Consider the following 27565-nt stretch of genomic DNA (forward strand, 5'->3'; position numbering starts at 1 on the left):
AATTTGCCACTGCTTATTTGTCTGCCCTTCCCTGATGCATTGGATTCCTTTGTATGCGGTTGTTTGTCTGCTCTGGCCCATGGTTTGTCGTCTCCCCTCCTCTCCTTTCTGACTATAGCTTAAAGAATCTCTATCGATGGATTTTCCTCTAAGAGAAGTCTCCATCCGATTTACGTGCATCTCCGCACCAATCGGCTTTCCCCCATCTCTTAGTTTAAAAAGTGCTCTACGGCCTTTTTAAGGTTTAGTGCCAGCAGTCTGGTTCCACCCTGGTTTAGGTGGAGCCCATCCTTCCTGTATAGGCTCCCCCTCTCCCAAAAGTGTCCCCAGTTCCTAATAAATCCAAACCCCTCATCCCTACACCATCGTCTCATCCACGCATTGAGACTCTGAAGCTCTGCCTGCCTACCTGGCCCTGCGCGTGGAACTGGAAGCATTTCCGAGAATCCCACCATAGAGGTCCTGGATTTCAGTCTCTTTTCTAGCAGCCTAAATTTGGCATCCAGGACATCTCTCCTACCCTTTCCTATGTCATTGGTACCTACATGTACCACAACCACCGGCTCCTCCCCAGCACTACACATAAGTCTATGTAGATGCCTCGAGAGATCTGCAACCTTCGCACCAGGCAGGCAAGTGACCATACGGGTCTCCCGGTCATCACAAACCCAACTATCTATGGGTATGTCTACACTACAAAGTTAGTTTGAACTAACGTTAGTTCGAATTAACTTTCATAGGCGCTACACTAGCGCTCCGTTAGTTCGAATTTAATTTGAACTAACGGAGCACTTAGTTCGAACTAGGTAATCCTCATTCCACGAGGATTAAGCCTAGTTCGAACTTACTAGTTCGAATTAAGGGCTGTGTAGACCCTTAATTCAAACTAGTGGGAGGCTAGCCCTCCCCAGGTTTCCTTGGTGGCCACTCTGGCCAACACCAGGGAAACTCTATTGCCCCCATCCCGGCCCCGGACCCCTTAAAGGGCCACGGGCTGGCTACGGTGCCCGTGCCAGGTGCAAGCCTGCCAGCACCCAGCTAGCAGACCCTGCACATGGCACGGATCGAGCCACCCACCCGATGCCCCCCAGCCTTCCCCCTCTTCCCGGGACCAGGCTGGTGGCTCCCGGGAGCTTGCCCTGGACCGCAAGAGGCGGGCAACCGCCTGGGCTAGTGCAGACATCGTGGACCTCGTCCACGATCTCCGCACTAGGCACAGGAAAGTGGCCGGCTTGGGCAGGAGAGCTGCCAGCCTGGCCACCCAGGAGCAGGTTTGCATGAAAATCAAGGTGGTCCACTGAGACTCCCGACCCTGAGCCCTGAGCTTACAATGGCCGTACTGGGTCAGACCAAAGGTCCATCTAGCCCAGTAGCCTGTCTGCCGACAGTGGCCAACACTAGGTACCCCAGAGGGGATGGACCGAAGACAATGACCAAGCCATTTGTCTCGTGCCATCCCTCTCCAGCCTTCCACAAACTTTGGGCAGGGACACCACTCCTACCCCCTGGCTAATACCACCACTCCATGGACCCAACCTCCATCACTATATCTCACTTCTCTTTAAACTCTGTTCTAGTTCTAGCCTTCACAGCCTCCTGCAGCAGGGAGTTCCACAGGTTGACTCTTTGCTTTGTGAAGAACAGCTTTCTGTTACTAGTTTGAAGCCTGCTACCCATTCCTTTCCTTTGGTGTCCTCTAGTCCTTCTATTATGGGAACTAATGCAGAACTTTTCTTTATGCACCCTCTCTACACCACTCATGATTTTATAGACCTCTATCATATCCCCCCTCAGTCTCCTCTTTTCTAAGCTGAGAAGTCCCAGTCTCTTTAGCCTCTCTTCATATGGGACCTGTTCCAAACCCCTCATCATTTTAGTTGCCCTCCTCTCTCCCACCCTCTCTCTTTCCCTCTCCCACCTCCTTTTCCCAGTCTCCCCCAGTTTTGTTCAATAAAGACAGATTCTATTTTTGACCACACATTTTCTTTATTTTGTACATCAGGAAGGGGGGCTAGGGAAGGGTAAGTGGAAGGAGGTGAGGGAGGAATGGGGTACGAGCCCACGATGGGGAGGACTGGGCTGGCTCTGCGGGCTTCTGGGTGTGGAAGCTCTCCTGCAGCCCCCCAATTGCCCCTCTCCCCAGATGGCAGCCTGCGGCAAGTGCAGCCGGGCTGATGGCCGAGTGCTGTGATGTGCCCAGTGTGGGTACTCCGGGCACTCCAAGCCAGGACTGCTTCGCAAGCGGGGCACCCCTGAGAACTGTCTGTCTGGGGTGGGGGTCGGGTCGCTTTAAGCACAGCCCTTGGCTAGCCTGTGACAGCAGCTCCATGCTCTAAGTCCTCATCTGATGCCCTGCCGGCACTGCTTCCAGCCAGCCTTAACCGCGGTTCAGGGTCCACTTAATGTGGACATGCTAGTTCGAATTAGCAAAACGCGAATTCGAACTAGTTTTTTAGTCTGGATGCGTTAGTTCGAATTAGCGCTGTGGTGTAGACATACCCCCATTGGCTGCCCAGGGCCCTGGCTTTGCGAGAGTCTCGGAACGTCTTCCCAGGTGTCTCTGGGCTGGACTCTGCTACGGAAGCTGATGTCCCTTGTGAATACCCACCCCACGGCCCAGCCCCGGCTCCAAAGAGCTGCTCCCGTGTGTTGTACGTACCGTGGCAGGATGAAGAGTCCTTCTGTGTCGGTGCCGCTCCCTAATCAAAACGCACCCCACACGAGGTTCGCAAGCTTCTGCAGCCATTTAAAATGTTCATTCAGGACGATCGCTGTGGTCCTGTCTGATCTTAAAGGCACTTCCTGGAAAGCTGAAAGAAAGAGGAAATGGCTTGGAAAACTCACAGAGCTGCTGTCACAGGTGGCTGGGAAATCTTTGCTTCCGAATGGCCTTTGCCACGGGAACACGACAGCAACCGTAACTCTGGCATTTAGGTGCAGAGCAACAAAGGGGCTTTGGCTCCTAACTTCTACCGAATCCTTTGTGCAATTGTGCCACCTTCAGTGCTCCAGAGGTGGCAGGGAAAGGTGTTTCCTGGGGGCCCGCACGGGATGGCCTAGGAGCCAAGAACCCAACTCTGGGTGAAGGTCCCTGGCCTACAGCCTCTCTAGTGGAGGGGAGCAGGTGGTGGAACTTTTTGTGACAGAGGGTAAGAGTCCTTCTCCTCCTCCTACAGACTAGTCATCTTCAGTTCTGGGTGGCCTCCCTTGAGAGCTTTTGTGTTCTTATCCCCATTTTACAGGTGGGGAAGGTGAGGCACAGAGTTGCTCCTGGTGGCTCAAATCTCCTGACTCCCATTCTTACATTGACCAGCAAGACCATTCTTCCCCCTTAAGCACTGTCCCCAGACAGAGACAGACACTGGGGCAGCTGTGTTCAGGCCTCATACTGCCCACAGATGCCCGAACGCCCAGAGCTGTTTCCTTACCTTCACACAGGCGGAAGATGCCATCTGCACTCACTGTCTCCGCCAACAGGTAGACGAAATGGTGGATGGTCTCTCCTAAACAGACCAGGAATACCCCGGAGCTCAGGACTTTTCAACATCATCCCTGAAAATTGCTAAAGATTCAGCCATTCCCACAAGACAGCCCTTGGGAAATTCAATACCCGGCCCTTCGATGTGGCACAAAGCACATGGGAGAAAGCATCCGACCCCAGAAGTCACTGAAAGGCCGATTGCAAAGGAGACTGAAATTACATCTTGCTGGTTTCCTGGAGATGTGGCCAAAAAGTTGTGGGCAGGAGAAGTTGGAAGAGACCAAATGGCAAAGTGGCTCCCTCCAGCTTGCAGTAAATGTGAATACTGGCACACGCAGATCCCCGCTGTCGGATTCTGGTGCTTGTCAGGCAGGGTGCGGTGATTTAAATCAAGTTTCCCACTGGTATTACTTTTCAAATTTCTTCAAACACTAGTGCAAATCTCCTCAGTGACACATCATAATTTATAGCTGGGAGTAGCATTTTACACCAGCTAAGAGAGCACCCTGTGTGTCATTCTGGTAGATAACCTGACTTCTGTTAATTTAGGAAATAGCACATGATCACCAGTGTTAAGCTGCAGACCTTGAAGCAGCATGTTAGGGATGGGAAGGACTAAATCATACACAAAAACACAATAGGGCTGATATTTTATTCAACTAACTCTTCCATGTTATATCCATGTTACACATTTGCAGTTGCAGGAGGCTCCTGAGTTGCTGGCTGATGCTTGTCCTGAAACCCCTTTCGGTTCATGTTCATTTTTTATTAATTCAAACAGACGTGTCCCCAGAATGCTAAATGTGCAGTGTCCTTACGACTTCTGCAGGGAGCTCTCCTCTTCCCCCCTCCCACTGGCATTGTGATGCAGCTCTTAAGCCAAGTGACCCAAAAAGCTAAATTGTGCTTGGGAGACACTTAATTTGGCTGTAAGCCCACTGAAAGACGTATAGCAGGGGGGACCTTTGGGAAAGCTGAGTTCTGCCTGGCCCAGGCTCACCACCACACAAGCAGAGAACAAAACATATCGGATCCGGGCTATGTCTGTCTGTGCCCATGTGTCTCAGCGGGATGACAGACAATGAAAGCCCAGAACTGACAAGGAGGAAGAGATGCTGGTTAGGCTGGAGAGACTAGAGCCATTAATGCAATTGGATGAGACTGTCGGGATGGGCAGCGCATGTTTGTGATAACATCGTAACCTATTGAACTGATTGTTCAATGAAACTAGTGAAAATTCCCCCTGGTCCCAGAGAACGGAGTGGGAAGTGGAAAAAGAGCTTTGAAGGAAGCACGGGAAAAGCTCACGAGGGTTTGCTCTGCTTACCGATGAACAGGGCTGCAGAATGTCGGATGGACGGCTGGGAGCTTTCCAGATACTTTAAAGCCTGGAACAGGAGCCTGGGGATGTTCCTCTCGTTATTCTCCATCTAGGAACAGAGCAGGGAGAAATGCTCAGTGCAGACAACGTGATCTGCCCACAGCGGGCAGGCCAGGGCTGCTGAAGCTCAGAGGGAGGGCAGGGCAAGAGCCAGTAGGAGCCCAGACGATGGAGCTGCCCCTCTCGGAAGGGCCGGATGCAGAGGGTGCCCAGCAGTCCCAGTGTCCTAACCCCACAGGGCCTGCAGGGCAGCAGGGGAGTGGAGGGCAGGAGCAGGGTGCACAGCCGCTGTGCCCACCCCACAAGCAAAAGGGGCAGGACCCCACGGGAGCCCTTCTAGGAGGGGCTGCCTCTGATGTCCCTGCGTGACAAGCGGGGTGGAGAACCCCCTGGGTGCTCGGGGGGTGGGGCTAGAAAGGTCTCCCTGAGCTCCCCACTCACTGCTCTGCGGGCCCAAGGAACACACCTACCAGGCACTTCCCGACGCACGGCAAGAGCTGCGAGGAGCCGTCCCAGGCCAGGCTGCAGAAGAGACTCTTCGGATTGGCCCAGCCGAGGAACACGGCGCAGCGGAAGAGGGTCACTTTGCAGCTCTGCAGCACAAGGGGAGAGCGAGGGTCCTCGCTGAGAGAGGGAGCGTCTGGGGCACGTCCCCTCCTCCCTGCTCCTTGGGCTCCTGCTCTCGCTGCCAGGGGAGGTTCCTGCCCCTTGTTCCCAAAGGGAGGCTGCTCAGGGGAGGGGCTGAGAACTGGCTGGCGAGAGCCGGACGGGATCTCCACAGCTCAGCCCTTCTGCGCAGAGACGGCAACGGCAGCGCCAGGCCGCTCTGGGACCCCAAAGGGTCTGAGCCCAGAGGCCCTCCCCTGTGGCCCCTGCACGTCCCCAGTGGCCCTGGCTGGGCAGGGGCTCTGGAGACGGGTGGGGCCCAGGGGACTCTGGCGCTTTGCTCTCTGGAAATACCGAGCGCGGCACTTACCAGGATCACGCTCTGCTCCTCGTCTGCCAGGTGGAGCAGCAGCGGGAGCAGGCAGCTGGTGAGTTCCTGCTGCATGGCCAGTTTGTCTGGGTCCTTCACCCCGCTCAGCATGGTGCCCAGCAGGGAAATGGCGGCTGAGCGGACACTGCCCCTCTCCTGGCAAGGACACGCGGGGGCAGGGAAGCCGGTGAGAGCCGGGCCGTGTCCCTAGCCACAGAGGCTGCTCTGGGCTCCCCTCCCGGGGCCCTGGGGCCTGGCGCTCACGCCTGCCCCCTTGGGGAGCAGCAGCAGGCGGGGGAGGATCTGGGCACAGGAGGTTCGGGGGGGAGGCTGCAGCAGGGCTGGGAGCTTGGTGCTCAGGTTGGCCCAGAAGGGCTCTGCCAGGGAGGGGGCTGCGTCGGAGACACCCCACCCTTGGCAGGGGCCCCCTTGGGTGCTGCGTAGCCGGCCTGAGGGGGGAAGGGGCTGGGCAGGGACATAGCAGGGCGGCAGGGAGAGGAGGGAGGGGGAATGTGCTTCTCCGGGGTTCCCAGCCTTACGTGGTCAATGAGCGGGCGCAGGCTGGCTGACATGTCCTGGGAGATGGAGCCAAGCCCCTCCCCGGCGAGCAGGTTGGTGGCGTCTGCCGCCTCCGTCATGGCCTCCAGGACAGTCCTTGCGTCCGTGGCGCAGAACATGGCGATGGTCCCGGGCAGCTGGGCCCGTAACAACTGCCCCTGTGGGAATGCAGAAGGCAGCTCCCCACTGTCCTGGGACGCAGCCTGGGGCAGGGGCTGGACCCTCCCTCCCCATCGGCCAGACCCCAGGGATGGCCCAGCCCCCAGCAGGGGAGAAAGTCCTTCTCCTGCCGCTCCGCCAGGTGCTTTGCACCCCTGGCCCTTGAGCAGAGCCTGCCCTGTCGCCTGCCAAGAGCCGCTCCAGGCCCCGCCCACCGAGCTCTGACCCCGCCCCCCGACTCCTCTGCCCTTGCCAAGTTTGGGCTTTGTTGCCCGAGTCTCCTCCCCCCACTGCCCTGAGCGACGACCTGAGTCTCCTTCCCCGCCCCACAGCAGCGGATTTAGGCTTCCCGAGGCCCCGTGCATGCACCGAGTCAAAGGAGGGGCCCCGTGAAATTTCGCTGCCCGGGGCCCCGCAGCAGTCTCACCCGCCCTTGCCTCCCCACCACCTACACTGACCATGCTCTGCCTGGGAGCAGGGACACCCCCTCGCGCCTGGTTTGCTCAGTATCGCACCCCAGGATCTTTGGCGCTGGGAGCACCACAGGCTTCCTCGGTCCCCTGGTGTCAGATCGGGGCTCCCTGGGGCACCGCTGAGAGGCAAGTCAAAGGCAAACTCCTCAGAGACAGGGCGACTTCCAGCCCACGACTGGGGCCCTCCCTCTGAGGCACCAAACCAGCCACACAGAGCTCTGCTGTTCCCCACACTGGCCACCCCAGCAAGCCCTGAGACTCTCCCTCTGAAACTTTGCACCGACATCTTACATGGCCCACGTGCTCCAAGATTTGGTGCAAACATAAAGCAGGGCTTGCAACAGTGATGTGTCGGTTATCCCCCAGCCGGGCAAGCCAGGCCCCTCACCTTCCCCGGCCAGAAGAGAACACTGGCCAGGCCTCGCAGACAGAGCCTCCGTATCGCAGGGTTGTTGTCTCGGGTCCATTCCATCAGGTGTTCCTGGAGGTCTGATTTGGTGACAGTGCTGAGGATGGAAGGACTCTGGAGAAACTGGAAAGAGAAAATCAGCGTCAGGCTAAGGAGCAGAAATCTGCCTTTGGTCTGTGCCTGCTCCATCATCTTTGCCAACTGGCCACTTTCTGCTGCACAAAATCTCTGGAGTGAAGGAGCCAGTGGCTGGTGTTTGAAATGGTCCATTCCTAGAAGGGCAACTAATCCACAAGTGCCTAATGAACTCCAGGGACAGAGGACTCTCTGGGGACCGCTAAGCGTCCTGGGCAGAGCGCTGTGGCAGAGGAAAAAGAAACCCCAGGGGAAGGCGAGGAGAGAGGCCCGGGCTTGGGGTGCTGGAGAAACATCTCCTCTTGTCACATGGTCCCAGGGAGGTGCATGCAGCCAGGAGCAATCTCACCCTGCCCCCCTCCACTCTGCCCAGTCCCGCTAGTATCTGCGTGGGCAGAGGAGCTGGCTGGCTGTGAGATTGCTGAACCGCTGGCCATGGGCCCCAGCCCCTATTGGCCCAGGAGGGGTCTGAGCTGCTCTGCACAAGCCCACATGTGCCAGGCCGCTCCGGACTCTCACCTCGGTGCAGAAAGTCAGGGCGATTTCTCTCAGCGCCTCCTCCTCCTCCCGACTCTGCACGATGGCGATGGCCTCTCTGAGAACCACAGGGACCTGTGGGTTCCGGTGCTCGACCATGGTTCTGGAAGAGCAAAGGGAGAGTCCCCGGGATTACCAAAGGGAGAGACAGTCCCTCCCCCATTGCGGGGCTGAGAGGGCCGGCTGGGGCAGAGGAGGATCTCCCGCCCAACTCCCATTGCCCAGACAGGCCGCAGGAAGAGGAAACTTGAGACTCCTACCTTGCGATCAAGCCCACCCCTCGGGAGAAGTGATGGCGGGAGGCGATCATTTCCCAGCCCTGCTGTAACTGGATACTGGCAAATTCCTTCCAGTATCTGGGCATGGAAAAGAGGGTCTTCACGGCCTCCAGGGACGTGCTAAACTCAAAAAGAAAAAAAAATCCTGGTGTCAGAAATCTACTGCAGCCCAACCCGCTCAAGGCCTGGGGCACAAGGCATGGTCAGCAGTAGCCGGTTTTCCCCGGGATGGACCCAGCACCCTGTCGGGGCTCACTGAGGTTTTGGCAGGTGGCGACACTGCAGCTTCTGCAGATGCTCGGTGCCCTCGCTCCCAATGGTCCAACACCCGACTCTTCGCTGGGGCCGGCACCAGGTCACTGGGCACATGGGCCAGATCCTTAGTTGGTGCGAGGGAGCAAAACTCTGCCCGTTTGCAGCAGCTGAGGTGCCTTCGGGCTCCCCGGCTCCCCCCAGGGGAGTCCACACGGAATCAGCTTCATGGTCCCTCTTGCTCCTGCCTGCCTGTGACACGGCCCCCCTGCTGGGCTGGGCCCCAGTGCTGCAGGTGGCGCATGGGGAGGTACCGACGTGGTCCCTGCCTGTGCTGTGAAGGAGCCGGCCTGTGGGCGGGGTCAGAGGAGCAAGTGTGACTCACAAGCACACGGGTGCCCAGCACCGCTCCCCCCAGACAGACCTGCCCAGAACTGCGCCTGGGCTCCGCAGGGGCCGTGTGTGACCTGCGGGTGCAGCAGATCAAATCTGTTCTTCCCCTTCCTTTCTGCCGTTACCTCAAGGGGCTGAGGCGGCCGGATCCCTCAGGGCTGGATTTCTGGCTGGCCGTCCAGGTCCCTGGCAGGCGCAGGTCCAGCACATGCTGCACCTGCCTGACGCAGAGGAAGAGCAAGTGAGGAAACATTTGCAAGATGGCTTCTCGGTATCCCCACAGGAAAAAGATCTCATAGAGCGTGTCCATAGCCTGGAGTCAGAACGAGACAGAAAAGTCACTGAGCTGACCCCACCTCCCATCCGCTCCCATGGCATTTTGCTGTCATGCTGGTGCCGTTTCTCACATCCTTGTGGCTTCTGAGGAAGGAGGGTTAGTTCCTCAGGGGGGAGGGGAGATGTGATGGCCCCCGACCTGTCTTCCATTGCTAGAATGGGCACAGAAGGGAACCTCTTGGAAAGATCAGAAGAGTCCAGCTGACATTATTCTCCATTATCTCTCTCCATGGCCTAGCCCTCGCCCTTCGCCTTCCCAGGCCTGACCGGAGGGGGCGACACCATCATGAGGAGACCCAAACTTCTAGGCGCATGTACAGGGCATCCCACGATCCCTCTGCTGCCTGAGTAACTCCAGTGCCACAAGCAGCAGGGAGCCGGGGCGATGCTGGGAGGTCGATGCAGTTTCAGTCCAGACCCCACGTTGCTCCCAGCGACTGGCTTTCCAGCAGGTCCCGGTTTGCAGGTCCTCGTTTTCACTCCCCCATCGTGCTGGGCTGCTTGTGTGTTCTGGGCCCAAGGTAGCAACTTATCCTTGTGTCGAGGATCATCTTCCATGAACTTCCACGGCAGTTTTGTGTCTCGTTGAATCCCTCTTCTCACCCACCTGTCTGTGGGGGCAGACCGAGGCTCTAGGGGTGTGAATGTTCGAGAAGCAGCATAGTTCTGCCATGAGTTTTCAGGTCACATTAGGCCCTTGGTCCATTAAACGTCTCTCACAGCAGCCCGACCCTCGCAAGCACCTTCAGGAGTTCGTTGGCAATAACAGCTCGTGGGGGGACTCTCTGGGGCACCGGGTAGCGTTGTTAGGATTGAGTTTTTTTCTTTTTTATTTCTTATTTTAGGTATAGTAACGTAGCAGTAATATAGCAATATAAGGCATATATATATATTAATATACATTTAATAGTTTACAAATCAAGTCCTTTCAGTTGAAGGTCTATTTTCTTTGTTCCGAAGTAGAAAACCAGTTCTGGGTATTTTGGCTGTGTTAGTAAGATTAGAGGAATTCTGCGAATGTTGAAGGCCAAGCTGTAATTGTTTAATTTACAATGGTTTTGCTTTTTCATGCAGTTCTGTAACCCCGGAGACTTGTGCATGTAAGAAGTGTGAATGTGTTGAGATAAGATGCAAAGTTATATGGCTTTAGAACCAGATGGTCAAAGGAGGGGGTTGAGCGAGTGTGAGCGAAGTCCTGAGGATGAGACAACCTGACTGCAGAGGAGTCATCTATAACCACCAATGCGTACCCCTACTCATGAGAAGATTGAATAATTGGCAGATTGATGAGCCTTAGAGCGGAGCAAGCCACCCGAAAGGACGATTGACAACAGGATGAACCTTCGAGAGATGTTCTGGGAACACTCACATCAAAAGATAACATTCCGGTCACAAGCGGACAGAGCGAGATCCATGGATTTTAACAAGAAGAAGGAATATATAAAGCAGGGTGCTTTGCTATGGAACTTTGCGTTCGTCTGCCACACTATCTGGAGAGGAGTATCGGATCGATCGACCGACAAGGCCCTGCTCCCCCCTGTGCTCAATCTACCTGGCCACTAGATTGACACAGACTCTGGACTGGTAACTATATCATCTGGCAGAACTGTGTATGCATGATGTTTTGTGTCTGTTTGAAAAGCATAAGCAACTGTTGTATTCTCAATCGATGCGGCGTACTGCCTTCCCCCCTATAAAAGATCTCGGTGTAGCCCACTAGCACGGAGGTGGACTAATGGTCCATCCTGCTCTTCTAGAAGGGTTCCACCAGATCTAAGCCAATCTTCTCACAAGGTGTCCCTGCCAGGGATAAGGGCATCAGTGGTCCTGCATTGATCACTATTGGGCTGCTTTTCTGGCACTCGGGGCACGTGCTTCCTCCCCAGCCAGAAAACCTGCCGGGCTACTCTCTGTAGAGTTTTCTCTCTCCCGAAGGGTCTGGCCCAGGGCACTGCACGTCCCAGGCACAACAACTCCTGGCAGAGCAGTCACAGGAGCAGTAGTTGGCAGATATCGGTCTTGGTCAGTGGGTGCTGGACCCGGCGATTAAGAAGGTCCTTGCTGATCTCAAACCGGGACCCTGGAGCCAGCACTGAGGTTGACCATCTCCCTGGCTTGTGTCTGCCCCTTGCTGCCAGGCCTTGGAGGGTTGGGTCACTCCTTTGCTCTTGGAGAACATCCCCCCAAGATCCCAAACTACTTCACCAGGGTCAATGGGAACTTCTGCCGGGTCGGGTTCAAATCCTCCTGCCCCAGTTAGAGGGACCCCGACCGTGCTGCTTCTTTGACTCTCTCAGATGCCCCGGCTTGGGGTCTGGCTTCCCTGGCTCCTCTGAGGCCACGTAGTCCTCAAGCAGGGAGACAGTTTCAGCGAGGGGCACTGGGCGGTGTCGCTGCGCCCATTCCTGCCTGCCCCCGGCAGGATCCGTGTCACGGGCGCGATCACAGAAGACTCCTTGGGGGCGTTTCCCAGAGCGCTGGCAAAGCCGCTGACACTCGCTTCTTGGCACTCAAGAGCTTCTCGCTACACTGTCCTGCTGGGCCAGGTCTCCTGGTCTCCCCCAGCCGAGGCACAGAGCAGAGACCCTCCCCCGCCCCCAGAGCTATACAGACATTGAGTCTATTGTGGTCTGAGGTCACAACTGTTTACACAACGCTTGACAGTGAACAAAAGTGATTTTATTAAGCACAAGCTGTGGGATTTACGTGTTTGCAAGTGAGAAAGGGCAGAGCAAAGTGAATTACAAATGTCAAATAACAAGAAACGCATCCGTAGTTTTAACACACACTCGAGCCTCTGACAAACTCACCCTCCAACTGTTCTTATTGGGTTAAAACTCCCAGCAAGGGAAGGTCTCTGTGTTTAAGGATAAGTCATTTGATGGTGGAAGCTCCCCCCAAAGTTAGTAAATTTGTGACTCTGGGGAGTTTTGTAAGCAGCGACTGCAAAGACCAGGCTTCATTTTTTTAAGTTTTCTTGCAGGTCCCTACGTTCTGTGCTCAGGGTGGAGATCAGCCCTGGCACGTGGTGTCCCGACCCTGCACTGGGGCTGCAGAGGTGAAGCCTGGCTGCCTAGCAGAGAAGGTCGCACCCCCACAGGCGTGCTGGGCGGGCTCCAGCTGGAGGTAGCTAGAAAGGCCGGTGGAGCAGCTCAGAAAGGGCAGACACCTACGGGGGCAGAGGTGCCGCTGGGGCTCCCGAGGAGAAGCGCATGTGCACCCGGACGCCGTCACCAGTCAGCAGGGAACCGCAGCAGAAGCCCCGGTTTGGAGGAAAGAGACGGCGCTCAAGATGGGAGAGAAGCTGGCAGGAAGCAGCCCAGGGCGGGTAGTTGAACCCCGGGTGCTTGGCGTCTTTCGGCTGGATTCCCCACCCAGCTAGTGGTGCCCCACTCCAACGCTGACAGGGTGCACTGGGACCCGGTGGAGAGGGTGGCCTGGGTCCCCCTGCCCCTCCACACCAATCCCACCAGGAGTTCTAACACACCTCTGGCTGCTAGGCCTGTGTGAAGGGAGCTGCCCTGTTGATTTGGAGCACAGGGAGTTAAGCCCTGTGTGCAGGGAGCTGCAGGGTTGATTTGGAGCATTGGGACGCACACGGGGTTGAGCTCCAAGTGAGGGGCCTCCGTGTTCGGTGGCGAGTTCGCTACGTGACAGCGCCAGTCTCACTTACGGCCAGAGACACGCTGCGGCTCCTCTCCTCCCGGTGGCTCTTCCGGAGCTTGTCCAGCAGCTGGTGCAGCACGTGCCGGGAGAGCTGTGCTTCTTCCCCCAAGGCCTTCCACAGCTCCCTGGCACCTCTGCAAGGTCAGAAACCGAAATCAGAGCGTCCCTGCTTGCCCTCCCTTGTGTCCCCAGGGAGAGGCTGGGAAGGCCGGCGGGAAAGGGGGCCCTTAGAGGAGACGCCCGGGGGCTGGGAGGCTGAGGCAGGTGAGTCCCTTCCATGAGCTCTTCATTTATTCCCTTCCCCAGAGACCTCATTGCTCCTGCAGCCTGTGCCGCTGCTTCCAGTAACTGCCCTGGGGCTGCGCACAGCGTGACACCACCCAGCCCAGCCTGCACCAAAGGCTGCTCGGTGACATTTACGCTGGAGTCACGGCCCAGGGATGCTCCCCAGAGCCTGGTCCTGCCCCTCTGGTGGAGCTGGCGGGAAGGGGGGTGACCACAGAAATCAGGAGCCTGCTGGAACTCTCCAGGGACCTGTCACGTCTGCACTCTGGGCAGGGAAGGGGGAGGGGCTGGTTTCCAAGGGGCTGGGCCTGGGCATCTCCCCTCAGGAGGCAGGGACAGCCCCGTGCCCAGCAGGGAGCTTGCTCCATCGCTGTGGCCTGCCAGGCCTTTCCCGCGCTCTGCCCTGGAGGAGGAGGGAGGGGCAATCAGGCTGAGGTGATAACAGCCTCTCCCTACCTCTCCCATGGCAGCGCGTGGGCCACACAGGCTGGAACCACGTCCCGGGGGTGGGCGCGAGCCAGCAGGGCGATGGTTCCCAGCGCGGCTCTTCTGGCTCTGGGGTCCTCGACGTCGTCCAGCCAGGTGAAAATCTCTCCCACGACGTCTCCCACCTGGAGGCAGCCAGAAAGCTGAGGGGGGGGATTGCCCAAGAGCGGCCTCCTGCCAGGTCACCCCTCCTGGCAGACGGCGCTTGGAGAAGGGCAGGAACGTCACCAAGTCAATGAGCCGCTCTTGGTCCCAGGTCCCCGTGTCACGCGGGTAGAATTCCTGCCTCCCCAGAGGGCGATGGAGCTCAACTGATCAGGGCAGTGACTGATGCTCACACCTCCTAGGAAGGGGCTGTAGAAATGGACTCGGGCAGAGCCCTCCCTGCACCAGTCTAATTTCCGGGGGGGGGGGCACTGGAGCCGGTGGGGCCGGGCAGCAGGATCACACGTCACAGGCACCGGGGCAAAGTGCAAAGCCAAATGGTTCCTGCTGCACCGGTGGGTCACACGAGGGCCCTGCAGGGCACGTGAGGAAACCCCGTCCGCTCCGGGAGCCCAGCGTGGCGACCCCTCGGCAGACTCTGTCAGTGCCGCGCTCCAGGGTGGGGCTGTGACCCACCTGCTGTGGGGCTGGGCTGGCCCCAGGGACGTGTCCAAGCTCCAGCGCACAGAACTCTGGAAACACCTGCCCACCCCAGCACCGAATGGAAAGGGGCTGAGCCGACCTGCCAGACCGGGACCCTGTGCCCCAGGGCCGGTTTCCTCAGAGCCAGTTCTCCCAGCCCCTCTCCCCACACGCCCCTGCCCCTCGCCGGGCGTCTCTTACTCACTCCATGCGGGCGCTGTGCTGGGACACGGTGGCTCTCAGCGCCTCCTCCGCCGCCCGAAAGCTCTCCAGGGCGGGGGCCGTCAGAGCCTTCACGGCTGCCAGCAGCAGGGCTGTGGGCTGGGCTGAGGCAGGGGGCTCCCCGAGGGTCTGCAATGAACAGGGGCAGAGCCTGTAGGGACTGAGCATTTCCACTGGGCAGCTGCCCTGGGACACTCGCTCCCTGGGGGCTGGCAGGGCCTAGTGAGCATGGAGGAGCCTGCTGAGACCTTTGATTGAGCAGCCTCGCCCAGTGCCAAGGGTTCCCCCGTCCCCTGGGCACCACAGGCCCCTGTAACTCACGGCCCCTGCACTCAGGAGACCTGCCTTTGGCTGATAAACCGGCAGAGCCCTGCAGATCCCGTGTGGAGGGCAGCAGAGGGGTGACTGGAGAACATGCCCCATGTTCCATCCTCCATCCTGGGCCTGAGCAGATGGGCCCAGCGGCTCTAGTAGCCCATAGTGTCCGCGCGGAAAGGACGGAGTGCAGGGCCCTCATGGAAACGCCCTCTGCCTTCACCACCCGGCAGCGTGTGGCGCTGCCTCCCAACCGGCAGGAATCACGGGCAGGACAGGAAGTAGCTGAGACTGAGGCTACATCTACAATGTAGCCTTCTTGAGGAAAAGCTTATGCAAATGAAGCTTGGCGTGGAATATCGCTGCGCTCCATTTGCATAATTAACGAGCAGCCCTTGTTTTGCAAAACCCCCTCTTGTGTAAGAGCCGTTCTTCCTCAAAAAACAGACTTCTTATAACGTGTAAGGAGGGAAAAGTTTAGCTCGTCTCTCAGGATTTATTGTTTTCCTTCTTTAGGGATGTCAAACTAATGTCTGAGCTTCTTAGGGTTTGAGATGGTTTTTTTCTTTCTTCCTTCCTTTTCCAACTAAGTCTTCAGACCAGGGACTTTGCCTTGGTACCAGTCTCAAAAGGTGGCTCTTTCCATCTATCCAATGTAGAATCATAGAACCATAGAAGGTCATCAAGACCAGACCCCTGCTCTAGGCAGGACCAATCCCAACTAAATCAACCCGGCCAGGGCTTTGTCAAGCTGAGACTTAAACTCCTCTAGGGATGGAGACTCCACTACTTCCTTAGGTAACCCGTTCCAGTGCTTTACTGCCCTCCTAGTGAAATAGTTTTCCTAATATCCAACCTGGACCTCTCCCACCACAACTTGAGACCATTGCTCCTTGTTCTGTCATCTGTCACTACTGAGAACATCCTCTCTCCAGCCTCTTTGGAACCTCCCTTCAGGAAGTTGCAGGTTGCTATCAATTCCCCCCTCACTCTTCGCTCCTGCAGACTAAACAGACCCAAGTCCCTCAGCCTCTCCTCATAAGTCATATGCTCCAGCTCCCTAATCATTTTGGTCGCCCTCTGCTGGACCCTCTCCAATGCGTCTACATCCTTTTTGTAGTGGGGGGCCCAGAACTGGACACAATACTCTAGATGTGGCCTCACCAGAGCTGAATAAAGGGGAATAAGGACATCTCTGGATCTGCTGGCAATGCTCCTCTTCATGCAACCTAATATGCCATTAGTCTTCTTGGCTACAAGTGCACACTGTTGACTCATATCCAGCTTCTCATCCACTGTAACCCCCAGGTCCTTTTCTGCAGAACTACTACTTAGCTGATTGGTCCCCAGCCTGTAAATATGCTTGGGATTCTTCCGTCCCAAGTGCAGGACTCTGCACTTGTCCTTGTTGAACCTCATCAGATTTCTTGTGGCCCAATCCGCCAATTTTCTAAGTCACTCTGGACCCTATCTCTGCCCTCAAGCGTATCTACCTCTCCCCCTAGCTTAGTGTCATCCGCAAACTTGCTGAGGGTGCAATCCGTCCCCTCATCCAGGTCATTAATAAAGATATTGAACAAAACCGGTCCTAGAACTGAACCTTGGGGCACTCCGCTAGAAACCGACCGCCATCCTGACATCGAGCAATTGATCACTACCTGCTGGGCGTGGCCTTCTAGCCATCTTTCTATCCATCTTACCGTCCATTTATCCAATCCACATTCCCTTAACTTGCTGGCAAGAATATTGTGGGAGACCGTATCAAAAGGCTTTCTAAAGTCAAGGTATATCACATCCACTGACTTTCCCACGTCCACAGAGCCAGTTACCTCATCATAGAAGCTAATCAGATTGGTCAGGCACGACTTGCCCTTTGTGAATCCATTCTGACTATTCCTAATCTTTTTCCTCTCATCCAAGTGCCTCAAAATGGATTCCTTAAGGATCCCTTCCATGATTTTTCCAGGAACCGATGTAAGACTGACCGGCCTATAGTTCCCTGGATCGTCCTTCTTCCCTTTTTTGAAGATAGGCTCTACATTTGCCTTTTTCCAATCATCCGGGATTTCTCCCGATCTCCACGACTTTTCAAAGATAATGGCCAAATGCTCCTCAATGACATTTGCCAACTCCCTCAGTACCCTCGGATGTACTATTGCGACAGGGCGCCTGCCCTGCACTGGCCCTTTAACACCAGGACTCAGGCCCGGAGCCGGGGCTAGAAGAAAGGAGACCAGCTGGAGCTAGTTGGGACTAGAGCGACTCCGGCTGGCAAACAACTAGGACAGCACGACTGGGACTGGCTGGTAGAAGCCAGCTGAACCCCTTAGGGCGTGGGAGAGCCCAGCTGGCACGTATATATAGAGAAGCCCAGGTTGCTCAAGGGGGGCAGTAGAGAGCTGACTGCAGAAAAGGCAGGAGCTCCTTGAAGGGAGACAAGCTGGGGATAGCCAGCGATAGCTGGAGAAGGGCCAGCAAGGCTCCCCTGGCTAGGGGCTGGAGGCAAAGCCCTGGATTGGAGGCGAACCTTGAGGCAGCCTAGGTAAGCAGGGCAGTTGAGACAACCCCAGTGCCTATGATGAGCATCCCATACAGACTGTAACTTGCCCGGCGAGGGGCTATATGAGGACAGTCAGGGGGCACTGAGGCACACTGGGGTGTGAACCCCTGACAACTATGCTTGCAACTAGCTTTATTTTCATGCTAAAAGTTGTTTCTTTTTCTCTGATTAACTGGTGTTGGTTGACTGTTCTCTCCAGGATGGTCTGTCTGTGTGGACCTGTATGCCTCTGACTGAGGGGTCAGCCACCAGAGACTGCAGCTTGTTTTTCTCTTTTCTTTTCCAAAATCTTTTGGGAAAAAGAGCTTGGGGTACCCCTGGGGCTGGTTTCAAGTATCCAGCCCTGTTTGTGGGTTCAAAGCACTTGATGGTGGCAGCAGCATCCCCAAAATATGGGTATTAGGATTTGGGGGGGGTGTTTTGGGACCAGAGCCTGTGCAGGCAAGGGTCTGGAGTGCTCTTGCAGACCCCCAACTTCTGCATTCGTTGTGCCGGAGTGGGGAACAGCCTCGACAGGGTCGCTAGGCAAGTGAATGGCAGCACTTCACTGACCTCGGGGGGTGCCAATCACACATGATGAGATTTGCTGTGATCGTTCAGATCAGCGCAAAAGCGGAGGCTGCTGCCTGAGAAGGACTGAGTCAGGCCTGCGCCAGTGACGTGCTCATGTGACCTACTCCATCTTGGGACAGACTTTCACAGGAGAACAATGGGATTCCTGCCCCATGGGCAAGGGGATAAAGGGGCCCTGAGGGTTCCCCCAGTTTTGTCGTCACTCCTGTCCTCCCCCCTGATAATCATCTATGAAGGATCTCGGCTATGGACTGAAGCCTGAAGTGGCCCCAGAGCCACCGTCTTATTAGTCTTGAAAGTTCTGCATGGTCCTGTCTTAAATTGACCTGGGCATGTGGCTGGTTCGCTGGGGTGGGAGGAACCTGTTTGGAATTGGTGGGACTGGGACTCAGAGCCTCTCACCTGTATGAGGGTGGTGCTGGTGGTGGCCCAGAGGACAGGAGTGTCTAAGGGGGTTGCTCGCAGGGCTTCTTACTAGCCAGTGCGGGGAACAGAAGTGCTGTTTGGGACGGGTTCCGATCCTAGCAGTGGAGGACCCCCCCGTTCTGGGCTCTGAGCAGCCCTGTCTCAAAGCAAGGTGCCCTGCTTCCACCCTCGGCGTGGTGCTCCCAGAAAGCCCCCATATTACACGGCTTTGCTCCAGGGAGCTGGTCACACGTAGGAGTGTTTCCTTTGGTCCCTGAGCCGGAGGGGGGGGGGGGGGGCGTTCTCCTCTGAGACACCGGCTCCGGCACATAGTCACGCGCCCCACAGGGGATGCTTCCCATTGGCTCAGTCACAAGCCTCATTCCCATAGTCATGTGGGCGCTGCTCTGTGCTAATGGGGTGGGCCGGCGGTCTGGTTCCTCCTCCTCTTCGCTCCCTTCTGCCCCGTTGGGTGTCTTCTGGGAGAGCTCGTTCTCCACCCCTGGAGCAGAGGAGACGCGCTGGTTTGAATGTGTTACCCTGGGCGACAGCAGGACACGGGGCCCAGAGCCCTGACGTGACTTGCCCAGGGTCACACAGCAAGGTGCTTGCAGGGCCGAGCAGAGAGCGCCGCTCCCATGACTCTCAGCTGGGGGCTCTCCCCACTGGGCTTCTCTCCCCTAGGGGCAGAGTCTCTCCCACGGTGCGTTCTCCTCTCCTCGGCCCTCGCCCCCTTCCTGCAGTGATGGGAACAGGCCTCGTTTCCCGTGTGACACCCCAGGAAGTGATGGCCCAGCCCAGCCCAGTTCTCAGTTGAGAGCTGCTGTGACCTTTGGACGGGGTGACCCCTGGTCCCTTTTTAACGGTTCTGTTCCCTCCTCTCCAGCAGCTGCTGCTGGCGCAGGGGGTTGGAGCTGCCCCTCGGCTCCCATCCAAGGTTCCCTGGAAGCTGCGTGCGAATCCCTTTCCTGATTGGCTGGGGAAGGACATGGGGCATTAGCTCTCCTGTGGTGGAGGAGGGTGTCCTGCCTCCAGCCTCCACCCCGGTCCCCCCACCCCTCCCAGCCCCCTGCAGGGTCCGTACTGGCTGGGGGAGCAAATCAGGGAGCCAGGACGTACTTGGGGGATCATGTGACCCAGACCATGCTGAAGGGGAGGAGGGATCAATTGTGCTGCATTGGCTGCCACCACCCACATGGGAAAGCTGGGGAGGTTACAGGCGCCTTCAGATCAGGCCAACTTCTCTACTTTGCTCCAAGTCTTCCCTGCGCGGTGAACTGCGAACAGGGCAGCAGCCTCCCTCGCATCCTCCTCCTCCCCTGCCTCCCGCTGGGGAATTGGCCCAGCAGGGATCCTGTTTTCTCCCGTTACACTCCCCAGATGCTCATTCAGTTCTGTTTATTCTCTGCCTGCTCCTTTGCCCCTGCTCTCCCCAATTCACACCCAATATATTTTCTTCCACACCCACGGCCTATTGAAAATACATATTTATACCCACGGGTTTGGGTCCACACACCACACACCACCGCGATATTGGTGTTGCACATGAGAAAATTCAGTCGGCCCAAGGTTGGAAAATCTTAGCGGGAACACTGCTCCTACCCCCTTGTCTGACAGCCGGTGAGAGGGGACCTGGCTCCATGGCCACCAGAGCCCTCAGGGAACAGGGGCTGCAGGGGAGTCCTCCTGGCACAGCACGTAGTTACCCCCTGTTCACACACAGCCCCTCGCTGCTCCTCTTTCTACACCCTGAGCTACCCCCTCCCTGCCCGAGCTCCTGTTTCAAACTTTTGGAGCTGAGCAGCCCCCTCCCCTGCTTGAGTCAAAATTTGTATTGTGGCTCCCCAAGCCATTTCCAGGAGAGGCTGGGTGGCCTGCTGGGGAGATCGAAGGGCGGGGTGGGGATTTGCTTGAGCCTTCTGGGCCCAGCTCCCAAAATAGAGGATCCAGGCAGAGAAAGATGACTGGATCTATAACACGGGGCTGGGAGGTGTATAACTGGTAAGAAAGGAAACATTATTAATCAAAATCAAAATAATTAAGCAAAGGGGCGGGGGGGGGGGATTTGGTGTTAGGATTCACCCCTCCGCTGCTCCAGCCCCATGGAGAGCGGAGGGAGACAAGAGAGGACCAGAGTTCAAGGATTCCTATGGGCCAGATTACCTCTTTTCCATACCAGTGACAGTAGATTTGTATGACCTGCCCTAGCTTTTGGGGTGAGTCCAAGATGAGGGGTTCGGTGTGCGGGAGGTGGCTGCCAGGGCATGGGATAAGGATAGTGGCGCAGGAGGGAGTAAGGGTGGGAGTGTGGGTGGGGGGTAGGGTGCTGGAGTGGCCTGGGACTTTGGGTGCTGGAGGCGGTGAGGTCTGAACAGGAGGGAAGGTGCAGGAGCCGGCTGGGGTAGGGTATCTGGAAGGGAGGGAGGTGCCGGATTAGGTTGGGGATGCCAGACCCCCAGAGAGCTGTGCCCTGCCATTGTCTGTTCTTCCCACTTCAGGGAGGAACCTGCCCCCCTGTACCAGAGCGTCTGGCACTCAATGGATTCCAGCCTCTGAGGAGCCCATCGCTGTCCCAGGAGACGGCCCTAATGCTCAAGGCTTGTACAGTGACTGGGGTCAGTGTCCCTCACATGCTCCCCTCTCACCGGGTGGGTTGTATCCTCACCTGTGAGATCCAGCTGGTCTTTGTCTGGGCTCTCCGGTGGCTTCTCCTCCTCTTGCTCCTCCTGCTTCTCCGCTGAGTTCTTCTTCCTCTTCTTCAGGGAGAAGTGTGTCCACCGCCTGGGAGAGGAAGCTCTTCTCTCCTCCTCAAACTCTGCCAGGGAGCTGCCACACTGGCTGCAGGCACAGAGTCTTCTTATGCCTGACAGGATCTTCCAGGAGCCTCTGGTTCTCTTGGGCTCCTCTGGCAAGGCCTGCTCCTGCTGGCTGAGGCCGGCGCATGCCTCGGCTGCTGCAGGTTGGACCACCACCCGGAGCACTCGGCTGTGTCTGTGCTCCCTTGAGGTGAGTCTTTCAAAGAAGGAACACAGCCTGGAAGAAAAAGAAGGAGCCGATGGGTTTTTCTGCCCTGGAAAGGCAAGACATTAATCTGCCAGGATTCAGATACAAGAGCGCTCTATTGAAACCATCCGCTTCTCTAAGAGCCAGAACTGGTCCATAGAACCCAGTCAAAGGTGAAGACACATGGGGCTGTGGGTGACAGGAATTCTTATGGGGAATTTCTAGGGCCTGTGTGGTGCAGGAGCTCAGACTCGGGGAGCAGGGCTGTGCCTTCTGGCCTTACAGCCTGGGACTCTAGGGGCTGATGACCCTCAAGTTATAGAAGTGGCTGAAGTTCATCCTCCATTTGCTCTTAACGGCTTTGGGCCTGCAGTCGCCGTCCTACTGGTGGAAGGGAAGCTGTTGCTAGTTGTGGGTTCAGTGGGGGTAGGAGACTGAGCCTGGCATCTCTCTGCTGTCCCCAGTGCTGGTTGTGGGGCCCGGGTGGCATGGTGGCTTCTGAGCTGCTCCCAGGGAGGGGCCATGTGGGTTAACTAAATTAACATTATTCCTACTCTAAACTGTACAGGATTTGGATTTGTTATTTTGGGAAGTCGACAAAGAGGCAGAAGAAACTGGCCTATCTAACTGGAATTATTTAGGATTCTAGCTGTGATTCACTGGGTAGTGCCTTTCTGGGCTTCAGCAGATGGAATCCAGATAGTTACTATCTTTTAGAAGCTACCACAGCAAATAGTAATTGTTCAGTGAAATCAGATGTATTATAGATTGTTCTTAAGCAGTTCTGAATCTCACTGGGCCTCAGAAACTGATCCATTTGGAGTCAGTTTTGCTTTGTACAGACTTGCAACATGCTTTTGTGAAATCCTCCGGAGTGTTTTATACTTGATTTGCCTTTGGTGGCAAAACTCAATGAGCTATTTCCTTCTCTTCAGTCTGGTGTTTTCCATCCTGTGCTACTAACCCTTCCACTATCGCTCCAGAGAACTGTTATGTTGTTTTGAATAAGGGATAGAAGGAATCACCCCTGAGGCACCCATCTGTTGCCCTGACATGTCATCTGGGGAGGTATGCCGCCTGCCAGGGGCCCATATCCCAGATATTACGGAGGCATTGCTGAGGAATATCCAACCTCCTGACTACTACCCCCTGCTTCTCATCCATGTGGGCCCTAATGATACTGCAAGGTGTGACCTTGAGAGGAGCTAGGGTGATTACGGGGCTGTGGGAGCACAGGGGAAGGAGTTTGGTGCGCAGGTGGCGTTCTCCTTAGTCCTTCCTGTCAATTTTCGGGGCCCAGGCAGAGACAGGTACATCCTGGAGGTGAGTGCCTGGCAGTAAAGATGGTGACACCAAGAGGGCTTTGGCCTCCTTGACCACGGGACGCTGCTCCGAGAAGGACTGCTAAGCAGAGATGGGGTTCACCTTTCGAGGAAGGGGAAGAGAGTATTTGGTCACAGAGTGGCTAACCTAGGGTACGTCTACACTACAACGTTAATTCGAACTAACTTAGTTCGAATTAGTTAATTCGAAGTAAGCTAATTCGAACTAACGCGTCTAGAACTAAAAACTAGTTCGAATTAGCATTTTGCTAATTCGAACTAGCAAGTCCACATTGAGTGGACCCTGAACAGGGCTTAAGGATGGCCGGAAGCAGTGCCGGCAGGGCATCAGAGGAGGACTTAGAGCGTGGAGATGCTGTCTCAGGCTAGCCGAGGGCTGTGCTTAAAGGGTCCCGATCCCCACCCCGGACAGACAGTTCTCAGGGGTGCCCCGCTTGCAAAGCAGTCCTGGCTTGGAGTGCCCGGAGTGCCCACACTGGGCACATCACACCACTCGGCCATCAGCCCGGCTGCACTTGCTGCAGGCTGCCATCTGGGGAGGGGGGGCAATTGGGGGGCTGCAGGAGAGCTTCCACCCCCAGAAGCCCGCAGAGCCAGCCCAGTCCTCCCCATCGGGGGCTCGTACCCCATTCCTCCCTCACCTCCTTCCACTTACCCTTCCCTAGCCCCCCTTCTTATTGATGTACAAAATAAAGATAACGTTTCTTCCAACATTGACTCTCTCTTTATTGAACAAAACTGGGGGAGACTGGGAAAAGGAGGTGGGAGAGGGGAAGAGAAAGGCTGGGAGAGGGGAGGGCAACTAACATGATCAGGGGTTGGGGACAGGTCCCAGATGAAGAGAGGCTACAGAGACTGGGACTGTTCAGCTTACAAAAGAGGAGATGGAGCGGGGACAGGATAGAAGGCTGGAGAGGGATGGCACGAGACAAATGGCTTGGTCACTGTCTTCGGTCCATCCCCTCCAGGGTCCCTAGGGTTGGCCGCTGTCGGCAGACAGGCTACTGGGCTAGATGGACCTTTGGTCTGACCCAGGATGGCCATTGTAAGCTCAGGGCTCAGGGTCGGGGGTCTCAGTGGACCCCCTTGATTTTCATGCACACCTGCTCCTGGGTGGCCAGGCTGGCAGCTCTCCTGACCTAGACGGCCACTTTCCTGTGCCTAGTGCGGAGATCGTAGACGAGGTCCACGATGTCCACACTAGCCCAGGAAGGTGCCCGCCTCTTGCGGTCCAGGGCAAGCTCCCGGGAGCCGCCAGCCTGGTCCCGGGAAGAGGGGGTGGGCTGGGGGACATCGGGTGGGTGGCTCTGTGCCGTGCCAGGTGCAGGGTCTGCTGGCTGGGTGCTGGCAGGCTTGCACCTGGCACGGGCACCGTAGCCAGCCCATGCCCCTTTAAGGAGTCTGGGGACGGGAGGGGGACAATAGTTTCCCCCTGGTGTTGGCCAGAGTGGCCACCAGGGAAACCTGGGGAGGGCTAGCCTCCCACTAGTTTGAATTAAGGGGCTAGACACCCCTTAATTCGAACTAGTAAGTTCGAACTAGGCTTAATCCTCGTAAAATGAGGTTTTCCTAGTTCGAACTAAGCGCTCCGCTAGATCGATTTAAATTCGAACTAGCGGAGCGCTAGTGTAGCGGCTATGAATGTTAGTTCAAACTAACGTCCGTTAGTTCGAACTAACATTGTAGTGTACACATACCCCTAATGAGAAGGGCTTTAAACTAGTTTTGATGGGGACAGGTGGCCAAAGCCCACAGGCAAATGAAAAACATGGAGACCTGGGAGATGGGTTGGAAATGGGAGGGATCATGGGCTATAACAGCAGAGAGAAAGGAGGGACAAGGCAGAAGTGGGGGGCAAAATCCAATCGGTATCTTAGATGCCGGTGTACAAAGGCAAGGAGGACGGGGAATAGGCAGGAAGAACTTGACGTGCTAATAAAGAAACACAAGGATGACCCAGTTGGTATCCCAGAGACTTGGTGGGATAATACACACAATTGGAATATTGATACCGAAGGGTACAGCTTGCCCAGGACTGACAGGCAGGGATAAAAGGGAGGAGGTGTTGCCGTATCTATTAAGAATGTACACGGGGCTGAGGTGGAGATAGGCGTAGAAGACAGACTTGTTAAGAGTGTCTGGGTTAGGTAAAAAGAGGTAAAAAGAAGGGTGATGTCATGCTAGGGGTCCACTCCAGCCCACCAACCCAGGCAGAAGAGGGGACTGGCCTTCAGAAAAGCAGACTTGGCTCCCTCAGGGAAGTGATGGGCAGGATTCCCTGAGGTGCTAACATGAAGGGGAAAGGAGTCCAGGAGAGCTGGCAGGATTTTAAAGAAGCCTTAATGAAGGCACAAGACCAAAGCATCCCGATGCACAGTAACAAAAGCAAATATGGTGGACAACCAGATGGGCTTAGCAGGGAAATCCTTCGTGATCTTAAACACAAACAGGAAGTTTATAAGAAGTGGAAACTTGGAGAGATGACTTGGGAGGAGTCTAAATATACTTGAGAATAAAAGGGAGTCGTCCTGAAGGAAAAAGCACAATTGGATTTGTAGCTAGCAAGGGATGTGACGGGTAACTAAAAAGGTTTCTACAGGCATGTGTCACGTTCCTGGATTTTGAGGGGAGCAGCCAGATCACTGCTGCACCCATGGGGGTGTGTTTGCCCCAAAAGTGGTATAAAGGGGGCCATGTGAGGTGTTGAATAGAAGCTTACTGTCTGCTAATCCTATGTACGCTATTCATGTGATTGTACAATGTCTGTGTGTGAAATTATAAGCCTGTACAGTAAACTTCTGATAATCTGGTACCTTTAGGACCCAGGGGATGCCGGATTATCAGCTATACCGGACTATCGGAAGGGGGGGCTATGAGGGGTCTGGGGTGGGATGGGGGGAGATGCCACCCCAGACCTGTCTTAGCCCCCCCTTCCCATGGTCCAGCTCTGCTCCAGGCGTCCCCGATTCAGCCACTGCTGGTCAGTTTCAGCAGCTGCTGAATTGGGATGCCAGCTGCAGAGCAGCCGGGGTGCTGCCGGGTTGGTCGGGTAGCGCTGCCCCTTGGCGCTGTGAGACCAACCCGGCAGCACCCCAGCTGCTCTGGGGGATGCCTGGGGCAGAGCAGCTGGGGTGCAGCCAGTTGGTCCCGCAGCCCCAAGGGGCAGCGCTATGGGACCTACCGGGCAGCACTCCAACTGCTCTGCCCCCAGCTTCCCCGATTCAGCCGCTGGTCAGTTTCAGCAGCGTCTGAATCAGGGAAGCCGGGGGCAGACCAGTTCCAATGGTCCAGCTGCCCAGAGCACTTCCGGGTTCCTGATGGTGCTGGACCATCAGGAGTGCCGGACCATCAGATGCTGGACCATCGGAGTTTTACTGTACTTTGTATGGATACTGAATATTTCTCTGAATGTGCTTGAGCATTGGGCAGAGCCTGGCCTATGGACATGCTAATTAGTGAGGCTGTGTGGAACAATGGCACTCAATAGGCCAAGGATACACCTCAAGAATGAGGCCTGACACCTAAGGGCTGCCAGCAGGGAACACAGGGACACTGTGCCAGGAGAGCTGCTGCAGCCAAGAAGAAACCAGGAAAGAGGCATATAAATATACCATGTGGTCCACTCCATCTTGGTACTCAGCTCAGCACTTCATCCCAGAGGCAGCAGTGCAGGGACTGCATTGGAGACAATTTTTTATTTCAGAAGGCTGAGAAAGCTGCTCTAGATTTGATTTCAACAAATAGAGAGGAACTGGTTGAAATTTGAAAGTGGAAGGCAGCTTGGGTGATAGAGATCATGAAATCATAGAGGTCCCGATTCTAAGGTAGAGGAGAGAAAAGCAAAATAGAGACAGTGGATTTCAGGAAGGCAGATTTTAGTAATCTCGGAGAGGTGGTACGTAAGTTTCGCATGGGAAGCAAGATGAAGAGGAAAAAGAGCGGAAGACAACTGGCAGTTTGTCCAAGGGACATTATTAGGGCCCAAAAGCAAACTATTCCACTGAGCAGGAAAGATGGAAAGTACAGGAAGAGTCCACCTTGGCTTCACTAGGAGCTCCTACACGATCCAAAAATTAAAAAGGAGTTGTATAAAAAGTAGAAACTAGGTCAAATAACAAAGGACGAATACAAGAAAACAACACAGCTAGGCAGGGGCCACATGAGAAAGGCGAATGCACAAAACTAACTCAGTCTAGCTAGAGACATAAAGGGTAACAAAAAGAGATTTTACAAATATGTGAGAAGCAAGAGGAAGACAAAGGTCAGGGTAGGCCCATTGCTCAGTGAGGAGGGAGCAATAACAGGAAACCTGGAAATGGCAGAGGTGCTTACTGACACTTTGTTTCAGTTTTCACCAACAAGTTTGACCACGAGATGCCTAAGGTAGTGGATGCTAGTGGGAATGGGGGAGGTTTAGAAGTTAAACTAAAAAACAGAAGAAATGAAAAATTAGTAAGAAAAATGAAATGTCTTCAGGTCACCAAGGATGGATGAAACGCATCCTAGAATGCTCAAGGAGTTGATAGAGGAGGTATCTGAGCCTTTACCTGTCGTCTTTGAAAGGTCATTAAGGTTGGGAGAGATACCAGAAGACTGGAAATGGGCAAATACAGTGTCTATCTATAAAAGGGGAAATAGGAACAACCCAAGAAAGTGGAGACCACTCGGCTTAACTTCTATGCCAGGAAATATAATGGAGCATATAACAGTCA

General features: G+C 55.7%; 1 protein-coding gene and 1 long non-coding RNA gene across 2 annotated transcripts; both read right to left on the bottom strand.

Annotated features, from left to right (window-relative positions):
* Nucleotides 1-6194: 6194 nt before the first annotated feature.
* Nucleotides 6195-8244, bottom strand: LOC142824490 (maestro heat-like repeat family member 5). The gene is made up of 4 exons (XM_075916504.1): nucleotides 8092-8244; nucleotides 7417-7560; nucleotides 6378-6554; nucleotides 6195-6287 (listed from the first exon to the last, which is right to left on the bottom strand). The coding sequence occupies exons 1-4, from the start codon at nucleotides 8206-8208 to the stop codon at nucleotides 6195-6197; spliced, it is 531 nt and encodes a 176-aa protein (XP_075772619.1). The 5' UTR covers nucleotides 8209-8244.
* Nucleotides 8245-9285: 1041 nt separating this feature from the next.
* LOC142824481 (uncharacterized) lies at nucleotides 9286-13924 on the bottom strand. The gene is made up of 3 exons (XR_012899346.1): nucleotides 13776-13924; nucleotides 13042-13168; nucleotides 9286-9345 (listed from the first exon to the last, which is right to left on the bottom strand). It is a non-coding gene; the product is annotated as an uncharacterized LOC142824481 (long non-coding RNA).
* Nucleotides 13925-27565: the final 13641 nt, after the last annotated feature.

The sequence above is a fragment of the Pelodiscus sinensis genome, unplaced genomic scaffold (assembly GCF_049634645.1).
Source record: "Pelodiscus sinensis isolate JC-2024 unplaced genomic scaffold, ASM4963464v1 ctg35, whole genome shotgun sequence".
Classification (NCBI taxonomy): Eukaryota; Metazoa; Chordata; order Testudines; family Trionychidae; genus Pelodiscus; species Pelodiscus sinensis.

Excerpts from the sequence above, each read along its gene's own strand:
- LOC142824490 (XM_075916504.1), bottom strand. The coding sequence starts at position 8,208 with ATGGTCGAGCACCGGAACCCACAGGTCCCTGTGGTTCTCAGAGAGGCC. Across the intron at positions 7,561-8,091 it reads CCCTGACTTTCTGCACCGAG|TTTCTCCAGAGTCCTTCCAT; the intron begins GTGAGAGTCCGG and ends TTCTCTTTCCAG. Across the intron at positions 6,555-7,416 it reads TTCTCTTCTGGCCGGGGAAG|GGGCAGTTGTTACGGGCCCA; the intron begins GTGAGGGGCCTG and ends GCATTCCCACAG.